Genomic DNA, 10,980 nt, shown 5'->3' with positions numbered 1-10,980 from the left:
TTTTTTTTTTTTTTTTTTTTTTTTTTTGTGTATTTGCAGCCCCAGAGATATTACAAGATTTACCTTATGGACCTAAGGTAGATGTATTTAGCTCAGGGGTAATATTATTTACTTTATTAGGTGGCTTTCCTCCATTTAGGGGACAAAATGTTAAAGAAATACTCAAAAGAAATCTTAGGTAATATAATTAAAACTCTAAACCCTAAACCCTAAACCCTAAACCCTAAACCCTAAACCCTAAACCCTAAACCCTAAACCCTAAACCGTAAACCGTAAACCATAAACATATATATTATAGTAGGATAGGTCTGAGGTACAGTGTTTAAATGTCAATATAACACACAAACCCTAAACCCTAAACCCTAAACCCTAAACCTTAGGCTTCTGTCTTGTACCTGCTAGAGGATCGGTTAGGGATTAGGGTATAATAATAAATAATAATAATAAATAATAAATAATAAATAATAATAAATAATTAATAATTATTAATAATAAATAATAAACAATAATATTGTTATTATCTCTTGTTACAGCAACAAAGAGTATTACGAAGAATAAAAGGAATAAGACAACACCATTAAACACTAGTAGCTGCTGCTGCTGCTGATACTGCTGCTGCTGCTTGTGTTGCTGCTGTTGCTGCTGCTGTTGCTGCTGTTGCTGCTGTAGCTGCTGCTGGTGTTCTTATGTGGTCATTGGATACATTGCACCGACCATACAACGATGTTGAATAACTTTCCTGTTAATGAATAATAAAAACAATAAATAATAAATAAAATAAATAAAATAAAATAAAATAAAATATAATATAATATAATAAATAAATAAATAAATAAATTATTTTTTTTTTTTTTCCTCTTTTTTCTTGAATAGGTGCCAATTGAATTTTTCTCAATCAATTTGGTCATCAATAAGTCATAGCGCAAAAGATTTAATTTCTTGGATGTGCAATAAGCAGCAAAATAGGAGATGTGCTGCTGTACAAGCATTAACACATCCATGGTTCTATAAGATTAAGAGGCCACTTCCTCCTCCTGCTTCTGCTCCTGCTTCTGCTGCTGCTGCTGCTACGGATGCTGCGGAGGATGATCTTGCTGCTTATCCTTCTCCTGCTGCTGATGGGGCTACTGGTGATGGTCCTAGTCCTGGTGATGGGGGGAATGCTAATGATAGGGCTAAGGAGCAGCAGGGCGGTGGTTTAGAGGTAGCTGCAGCAGGTACTGCAGCAGCAGCAGCAGCAGCAGCAGCAGCAGCAGCAGCAGAAGGTACACAACTAGCAACACGGCGTGTGTTGAGGTTCGAGGATGGCGAATATGTTAAGCAGAAATCAGCAGAGGCACAATTGCAACAAGCAGCAGCAACAGCAGCAACAGCAGCAACAGCAGCAGCAACACAGCCACAAAGAATAGCAGCAAAAACTACACAAAGGGAAATGCAGGCACAAGCCTTCCAACAGACACAGCAGCAGGAGCAGCAGCAATGGATACACCAACAGCAGCAACAACTGCAGCAACAGCAGCAACAACAACTGCAGCAACGTCAACAGCAGCAACAGCAGCAACAGCAGCCGCTTGACCGTCTGTGTATGCTAGCTGGCGACGGGCCTCATGACAACTCCTTAGGGTATCTAGACTCCCCTCGACAGCCTTCGCATCTGCAGCAGCAGCTGCAGCAGCTGCATCATTTGCAGCAGCTGCAACAACTGCAGCAACTGGAACAGCAGCAGCAGCAGCAGCAGCAGCAGCAACTGCAGCAAGATACAGGTGTCCCCTTCTTTAATAGTGCTCCCCCTGCCTCCACCTCTCGGCCTGCAGAGACAAACAAAGACAACAGCAGCAGTCTTGCAGGAAATTGTCTCCTTCAATACACTGCGCCCGTAAGTACAATCCTGCCCTGGGTAGCTAGCTAGCTAGCTAGCTAGCTGCTACCTTGCCAGCTAGCTGTCTACTAATAGGGGCTATTGCTTCAGTACTACAAGAGGGCAGCGGCAGCGGCAAACCCTAAACCCTAAACCCTCGACTGTTGACGTGATTGTTTGTTGTTCGTCTTGCAGACCTCCAACACACCATCCTCTAGAGCAGCAACTGGAGCAGCAGCAGCAACAGCAGCAGCAGGGGAGGGCCATCCTGTCAATCCCTCAGCTCCTGGAGGGGTTGATGCTCCCTCGTTAGAAGCGTTAGCAGCAGCAGCAGCAGTAGCAACAGCAGCAACAGCAGCAGCAGCAACAGCTGGCGTTTTAGCTGCAGCAGCTGCAGCAGTGTCTCGAGCGCAGCAGCAGCAGCAACTGCAGCAACTGCAGCAAAGGGTTGGAGGACCCTGCAGCAGCTCTGTGGTGTCTCCTCTCTCCTCCTTTCAGGTGTCTGTTGCTGAATCCATTAGGGCCTCGGAGAGTCCCCGCCCTGCTGAAGTTTGCTGCTCTGTACCCTCTGATGGCGCTGGGGGGCCCCAGGGGGGCCCTAAAGATATGGGGGCCCCCCAAGCTGGTGTTGAAGGAAGTGAAGTTTCTATAGAGGTAGAACAAGATCGGGGTGCTGCTGCAGCGGCTGCAGCCGCAGTAGCAGCAGCACGTGCTGCAGCTGCTGCTGCTCCTCCTGGCTTGCAAGCAACAACAACAGCAGCAGCAGCAGCGGCAGGGAGTACACATCCGCAGGAGCAACATAATTCCCCCTCGTCAATAGATGGGGGCCAACAGAGTTCTGCATGCAGCACATCTTTGTTTGTTTCTTCTGTTTCTTTGGATGTACAAAACCCTAATGCTGACCCACAGGAACTGCAGCAGCAGCAGCAGCAGCGGCTGCAGCAGCAGCAACAGGTGGGGCCGACACAGCAGCAGCAATACAGCAGAAAATACAGCGAAAAGAGAGAAGCTGCAAATATAGCAGAAGATAACGAGCTGTCTGCTGCTGCAGATGCAGCGAGGGTCGGCTGCAGCCAGCAGCAGCAACGCTCGGGGGGTAGGCCCTCGCACAGAGGTCAACCCTTTGCTGCTGCCCATCTAGCCAACGAGCAGCAGCAGCAGCAGCAGCAGTTGCTAATGGAGCAGCGTGGTGTGGGTGTCCCCCAGGCTGACGAGGGTCTTGCATTTAGCAGCAGTTGGGAGGAGCAGTACAGCATGCAGTCTAGCAGCAGCAGGGGCCCCCCTAGGCAGTGCCCTATGGGGCCCCCTGCAAGCATCCCTGGGGGTCCCGCTCCCTCAAAGACACAAGACAGCAGCAGGCAGCATCAGGGGCCCCCTGCTACTTTGCGTCGTCCACGTTCTTCTTCAGACTCATCAGAGCAGCAGCAAGACATAATACCCATGGGGGGCCCCCAGGGGGGCCCCAATGGGTCCCCCTTCTTTGGAGGCCAACCGCAGCCTAACTCTACCGCTCTACCGACGGAAAGGGAGCAGTCAGAAAATGGACCTCAGGAGGCTGCGGTGGGGGGCCCCTCTTGGAGGCCCCAAACTTCTATTGAGGGGGCCCCCCGTACCAGCCGCATGCAGTCCTTAAGGACCCCCCATCTGCATCGATACTTTGTGTCAGGGGTACAGGGGAGGAGACGTGGGGGAGCGCAGTCCTCAAAGGGGGCCCAAGGGGGCCCTGGGGGCCCTTCAGGCTCTGGGTCTGCAGCTCCTGCTGCTGACCCTGCCGTTGCTGCTTCTGCTTCCCAGCAGAACAGAAGAATATCAGAGCAGCAAAGTTTCGGCATGACTTACGAAGGAGACCCGCGGGGGGCCCCCGGGGCCTCCCCCTTACGGTACCCCGTAGGCGATTCGGACGAGGGCCCTTGCAGCAGCAGGGGTCACCACAGGGGGCACCGTAGGAGCTACGTAGGCGAAAGGGGCCCACGAGAGCTGAGGAGCCCCCTGCGATCGTACAGGGCTTCAAGGCTTCCTGAAGGGTGGGGCCCCCGTAACTCCAATGAAAGACGGTTCAGAGGGTCCCAAGGGGCCCCTTCTGGTGGTACTGTAGCAGCAGGGGCCCCTGGTGATGGGGCCCTGCAGCAGCAGTACAGTGGCGAGGCCCCACTTGAACACCCTCTCGAGCATAGCAGTAGCACCAGCAGCAGCAGCAGCTGCAGCAGCAGCAGCAGCTGCAGCAGCAGCAGCACCACTTCCACCACAAACAGCAGCAGCAGCAGCAGCAGCAACAGCGTGAAGGGTGGAGGTCCGCAGCAGGCTTCCCAATCTATCCAACCCCGCCTAGGGGGCTTTATGGGCCTCCCCGTCCTTAACAGAATTGTTGAGGCCTTGGGGGCAAGGGATTGGCTAAAAGGAAGACAAAACAGCAGCGGCAGCAGCAACAACAACAATAGGGGCACCCAGGGGGGCCCCTGAGGCAATGGAATTTAACAGGTGACCTCTTTGTAGAGGCCCCAACCCCACAGGAAGGGGACTTAAGGGGCCCCAAGGGGGCCCCAAGGGTGCCCCAGTGCTCCAGGGGGGGCTTCCCGTCCGGAACAGGGACTTTAAGGGGGGCCCCTCAGAAGGGCCCCCATTAGAATAAACCCCAATAATAGAGTAAATAATACCCCCTAATGCTTATAGTAAATGTATGTGAGGGGCCCCTGCCAATGTGCTGGTGCCCCCTTGTTTCTTTTCTTTTTCTATAACAGTTAAAAGCAGTTTTCCTAAACCCTAAACCCTAAACCCTAAATCTGCTTCTTCTAATAGCGACGGGTATTGCATCTTGCACACCCGCTGCTCCTGCTGTTGCTGTTGATGCTGCTGCTGTTGCTGCTACTTCTACTGCTGTTGCTGCTGTTGCTACTGCTGTTCTTGCTGCTGCTACTATCGCTGCTGCAGTTGCCTGCGAGATAGGCGCCGCTGCATGCATTATGTGTGTAAACGCATGCAAGCCGGGGGCTGTCTTCAAAGCCCCAAGTTTGCATGCGTTTACACATAAGAAAGAAGAAAAAGACCACAAAGTTTAAAGGATTCGGTTGCTGTCGGTTCGGTTCATAGGGGCCCCCCTGGGGGCCCCCCTAGGCGGCTCCGTAAGGCTCCCTAGGGGGCCCCGCTTAAACCTCCCCTAAGAGATGCCCACAGGTGGACTCACAAGGGATCTCTTAAGGGCCCTTTATGGGCTTTTAGGGGTTTGTAGGGGCCCCGTAAACCCTAAACCCTAAGCCCTATAAACCCTATAAACCCTAAACCCTAAACTCTAGACCACAAAAAGAAACCATAAACCCTAGCCAATAAATAATTATTCAGGTAAGGTAAGGGGTTTACCATTTAATTCTTCATTCTGGTACTTATTAACAAAATCAACAATATTTTCTTTTGTTACTTCTTTTGTATCATGAGGGAAAGGATATACTTTTTGTGTAAATATATCCAGAATTAACTGCACACAAACCCTAAACCCTAAACCCTAAACCCTTAACACTCCGTCGAGAGGCAGAAAAACTACATGACTTGCATCTATAAACCCGATATTCAAAACCCTAAACCCTAAACCCTAAACCCGTAGAAAGACTTGTGGCTATCAGTGGGGAGGAGGGAGATAAAACAAGGAGGGCGCATGCATAAATTAACTTACAAGGACTGCATTATTGGGTTTAATTGCTGATGAAGAAAACCCTTCTTTGCATATATGCCTAAGTGCTGCAGTACGAGGAGAAGAACTACGAGCTAACAGGAACTGAGGAAGGGGCCCAACACTCTCCCCGTCCTTTCTTCCCTTTAAGGCCACCGCAGCCTCCTCCAGTGCCTAAACAAACAAAACCAACCCTAAACCCTAAACCCTAAACCCTAAAAGAAACCCTCAACCAGAAACACCATAGAGTTTTCCTGATCAGGTGTATATTTAATATATAGAATATATACAATATACATGCATGCACCAACAGTAAAGATGATACATATACTGTTTTAGGGTTTAGGGGTTAGGGTTTAGGGTTTATATGATGATAATATTACCTTGAGGGTTTGTTGTTGTTGTTGATTATCTGCATTATTAAGGAAAGTAAGAAGAACAGGTTCCTCAGCAATAACATCTAATGCATCATCTATATCCTTAATTAGTTTTTCTTGCCAAGGAAACCCTAAACTCTCATCCCCTTCTTTTATTATTGCGGATACACCACGACGTGTTATTATCTCCCCCTCAGGGTTTACCCATATTAATGTAGGCAAGGAACGAACCCCTAACGCGTCCTGCGCATGCATACATTCATGCATGCATGCACTTATAAATGCATGCAAGGAACAAGGAAAAAGGAGAGAGGATGATAGAGAGAGAGGGCGAGAACAACTTGTATAAGGGAAGAAAACATTGAAGGAAACAAGAAAAGTGGATTTTTGACCTCCTAGGGTTTAGGGTTTAGGGTTTAGGGTTTACTTGTAAGACAGCTCTGGTAGCGGTTTCTGAATAGGGAATAGCCAATGCATCCATGGATGATGAGTATTGCTTAAAAGATTCTTCATCTCTATCATTAGATATAAATACTAATTCTATTTCTTCTCCTTTTTCTTTTATTTTCCTTATTTTATTCATTAATTTAGGCGTAAAGTTACGACAAGGACCACACCATGATGCACTAAAATATAAACCTATCGTCTTCCCTTTTAATACAGCCTAAAAAAAAACACCAAACCCTAAACCCTAAACCCTAAACCCTAAATCCCAAAACTCGTGCAAAATAACATTTAGAAAAAGCTAAAACCCCTAAAACGGCTGAGGGTTTAGGGTTTACGGTACATTCAAGTTGAGGGTCTAGGGTTTATTAATGTACAGGGTGATGTCCGAGGATTTCTGATTGTTTAGGGTTTAGGGTTTAGGGTTTAGGGTTTCTTACAGGGTCAACAGGTTGCCCTTTATTGTCTTGTAATTTATTACCAATAAGTTGGAGAATAGATTTTTTTTTCCATGGAAACCCTAGAGGGTCTGTTAGTAGTGCTGTGTATGCCTGAGGGTTTACTACCTTTCCTTGTTCATCTAATAAAGTTATATGAGGAAGAGAAGAAACCCTAAACTTCCTATATAAAGAACGAGTTATAGATCTACCTTCCTCGTCATCAAAAGGAACCGCGTACCTGTACATATAACACCCTAAACCCTAAACCCTAATTCATTAATAATGCCAATTAGGGTTTACGGGGGTTTAGGGTTTCTTAAGAATAGGAAATAATTAGGGTTTATTACGAGGGTTTATCATGACATATAGTGTTAAATGAGTAATGGATATAAATTAGGGTTTACGAGGGTTTAGGTTTAGGGTTTTCTTAAGGATATTAAAGAATTAGGGTTTATAAATTAGGGTTTAGGGTTTACCATGGCATAGTATTAAATAAATCTGCAGCATCATTAGGAGAATTATCCGCAGAAATAAAAACAACATTTAATTTTTTACCGTTTTGTTTTGCTGCTCTAACTATACTCTCTAATCGAGGAGTAAATGGTACGTAGCCCTTAGCCTGAACACGAAACCCTAAACCCTAAACCCTAAACCCTAAACCCTTGAAACCCTCAAAACCCATGAAGTCTATTAGTTTGGACTAAAGAATTAGGGTTTAGGGTTTACAAATTAGGGTTTATGGGTTATGAAATGAGGGCGCAGTTATAGGGTGTATAAACCAGAAGGTAAGTATAGGGTTTGTGAATTAGGGTTTAGGGTTTAGGGTTTACCTGTAAGATTTGTTCAACTCCTTTCCCTGTAAAATAGAGGGCAGTAAGACTTCCTTTTTCCCCTAATGCATTATTTGTGAATATTTCTTTAAATTTATTTTTAGGTCTAAAAAAAGAAAGAATAGATGAAGTTGACCCTCCTGCTGCTCCTGCTCCTGCTGCTGCTGCTGCTGCTGATCCTGCTGTTGCTGCTGCTTCTGCTGCTCCAGGACCCTCCAGCAATACAGGGCCCAATAAACGATTGAAGGGGGAGGGGGGCCCCTCACGTCGCATATTTTCTCTCCTTTTTCTTCTTAAGTAATTGCTTGTTAGCTTAGATACTGCTGCCCCTGTAACAAGCAAAACCCTCACAACGTAAACCCTAAACCCTAAACCCTAAACCCTAAACCCTAAACCCTAGACTCAACAATAATTGTAACAGTTTAGCAAAACATGGCGCCCGCATCAGGCATTAGTGTTTAGAGTTTAGTGTACCATATACCCTTAACCCTAGACACTAAACCCTAAACCCTAAACCCTAAACCCTAAACCCTAAACCCTAAACCCCCGTATACCTACCGACTGCTGCGATTCCTCCAATACAGACAAGAGCCTTAGCAGCAGTACAAGAGACAAGAGGAAAGTGTTGTTGTTGCAACCCCACCAATTCTCTCTCTTCTTCATCATTTTCTTTTTTATTATGTATACCCCTAGAAGCAAAGGCTACAGGGGCCCCTAATGTTCCTCCTCTGCAGCAACGCGAAGAAAAAAATAATTAGGGTTTAGGGTTTAGGGTTTATTAATACAGCACACACTAGGAATATATACAGTGTACAGACAGCTATTGAGGGAAAATAAACCAACCTGCTCCTCTTGCGTGTCCTCATTGCATGCAGAGGAGGCGCAGCAGATGCAGCAGCATCAGCAGCAGCATCAGCAGCAGCAGCAGCAGGAGCAGCAGCAGCAGGAACAGTATGTGCTACTATTGTAGCTAGACGATTCTTCCACGGAGAAGAAGGGGCCCCTATAAGGGGTTCTTCTTTATCTGTATTATTAGGGTCATTAAGGTTTAGCTGCAGCAAAACAAAGAAGAAAAAGAAGGAAAAAAAGAAAAAAAGGGGAATTAATATTATATTTACCTTTAATTGTTCTTATATTGCATGCATATACATGGGAGATGGAAGGCAGGATAGAAGAAATAGCGGGGAAAACGGGGGAAAAGAACTATTTTTATTTTCTTACCCCTAAAGATAAAGAAAAAAGAGAAAGAAAAAGAAATAAAAAGAAGAAAAAGCCCAACGAGGATTTCTTAGACGTCCTCATCCTTGCCTCCTTATATTATGCATAAGTAAGGAATAAGGAGGGATAAACCCAATAAATGGGGATTTTTAGCCGGTAAAAAGCCCCACCTTCTCTTTTGTATTTATATTATATTAATTAAAAAGAAAAGGAACAAAAATATACACAAAAAAGATTCAAGAAATACCCACAAAGACCACCACCAGCCCTTACAGCCTCGAGTGGGGGGGGAGGCTACGCAGCAGTCGGCAGCGGAAAGAGGGTAAAAAAGAACAGAGAGAAAGGCAGGGAAACAAGGAAAAAGAAATAAATAAATAAATGAATTAAACAAACCAAATTATATGTTTAATATTGTATATTTTTGCAAGAATAACTAAGAAAATACTCCTTTATTCAACATATTACTCGCGTTGTGGGGCTGCATGCGGCCATCGACGACTAGCGCCGCTGCCGACCCGTTGGCCCTTTACCGCTCCCTATACGCATAAAAGTTGTATTAAACTATTCAATTTATTCCTTTTTTATAGCAAAATAGATATCAATTAACATGCAGTTGCTTAATCTAAATAAATAACTCTTTAGGGGAGTGTAACTCCCTCTCCATCTTAGGCTCCCGCTCGCTGTTAGGAAGTATCTTATGTGTATGTGTCTGTTTGTTTGTATTTGTTTGTGTGTACACGTCTATTTATAAATTGTTTATATTTATTTAAGTAATAAATGAATATCAACTAACAATTCGTATTTATTGTTTGTAGGGTTTATGCCTGCAACAGGAGGCAGGCATAAACCCTACAAAGGGCTTTGTTGCGGTGCATGCAAGTTTTATTCACAGCAGCAAAAGCAGCAAAAAACGGCGTAGCTTCAGCTAACCATTAATTAATCATTTGTATCCTTTGTGTCCCATTCTCTGTCTCCTCTGTCTCCTCTATTCCTTCCCCTTTTTCTCTCGTTTTTCTCCTGTGTCTTTGCTGGATATGCCCCGGTTCCTTCCTCCGACTCTCCCCTCTGCTATGTTGCACTTTGTCCCTTTTGCTACCTCCGCCTATCTACTGTATAAACAGTATATTATATACATTATACATTATATATATAATATAGTACATGATATATAGTATATAATAAATAGTATATGTGTATATACAATATATAAATACATATACACAGCATTATAAGAAGAGGAAAAGGAGTCATTTAACCCCCTTTAGGTCAGCAGGAAGTTAAACCCTTCCTCTTTACTGTCCCCTACTGACGGTTTAGGGTTTAGGGTTTAGGGTTTGAGGGTTCTCGCTGCAGTAGCGACACCCATGTGCCCCTCTATTGTTCCATCACGCTGTCTAGCTAGCTGCAGCAGCATGGTGTGCTGGCTAGCCAGACACACAACAGTGCTGCGTCTAGCTGTGGCTAGGTCCAGCTAGTCACAGCTAGCCACTGCGGCTAGCTAGCCACCACACCTTTGATTAAGAGCTGCTGAGGAAACATTTGCGCCCTTAAGACAGGCGGTCGCTGCATGCATCTGCATGCAGCTGCATGCAGCAGCTGTAGATGCATTCAGCAGCTTTACTTGCATGCAGCAGCTCTACGTGCATGCAGCAGCTTCCATTACATGCAGAAGCATTACTTGCATGCAGCAGCTATTGCTGCATACAGTAGCTTCCATTGCATGCAGCAGCCTCATTGCATGCATGCATGCATGCATGCAGCAGCATACGTTGCATGCAGCAGCACTCGTTGCATGCAGCAGCACTCGTTGCATGCAGCAGCTCCCATTGCCACACAAAAAAGAGGAAGAATATTATTATTACCATCTTCCCTTAATGTAAGCAGCAGGGGGACCCCTTCATGTGTCTGTACACCTGCTGCTGCTGCTGTTGCTGCTCCAGCAGCAGCAGCAGCAATTACCTTAAGCAGGTAAAGACTCTAAATGCAGCAGCTGCATCTCTAAGTCCCATTCAGTACCCGCCATGAATCGCTGCCCTCTTTCCCTTCTTGAGGGGGGCCCCGCGGGGCCCCCACCACCTTCTCCCCCAGTACCCGGGGGGCCCCTATCCCCACTCCCTCTCCTCCATAAAGAAGATAACCATCCCACACCATA

General features: G+C 45.9%; 2 protein-coding genes across 2 annotated transcripts; one reads left to right on the top strand and one right to left on the bottom strand.

The window, feature by feature from the left end:
• Nucleotides 1-943: 943 nt before the first annotated feature.
• EMWEY_00007810 (hypothetical protein, conserved) lies at nt 944-4,318 on the top strand (the record flags this gene model as incomplete). The annotated part of the gene is made up of 2 exons (XM_013478529.1): nt 944-1,876; nt 2,054-4,318. 2 exons carry the CDS (start codon nt 944-946, stop codon nt 4,316-4,318), a joined length of 3,198 nt encoding a protein of 1,065 aa, XP_013333983.1.
• A 1,005-nt stretch (nt 4,319-5,323) lies between these two features.
• On the bottom strand, nt 5,324-8,276 carry EMWEY_00007800 (nucleoredoxin, putative; the record flags this gene model as incomplete). Its single annotated transcript, XM_013478528.1, has 8 exons — nt 5,324-5,327; nt 5,620-5,693; nt 5,903-6,012; nt 6,536-6,560; nt 6,781-7,018; nt 7,257-7,399; nt 7,611-7,939; nt 8,165-8,276. 8 exons carry the CDS (start codon nt 8,274-8,276, stop codon nt 5,324-5,326), a joined length of 1,035 nt encoding a protein of 344 aa, XP_013333982.1.
• Nucleotides 8,277-10,980: the final 2,704 nt, after the last annotated feature.

Source organism: Eimeria maxima, genomic scaffold (genome assembly GCF_000499605.1).
Source record: "Eimeria maxima Weybridge genomic scaffold, Emw_scaff47, whole genome shotgun sequence".
Lineage (NCBI taxonomy): Eukaryota > Apicomplexa > Conoidasida > Eucoccidiorida > Eimeriidae > Eimeria > Eimeria maxima.
Note: the sequence above shows the minus strand (reverse complement) of the source record. Positions and strands in the feature narration are given on the sequence as shown.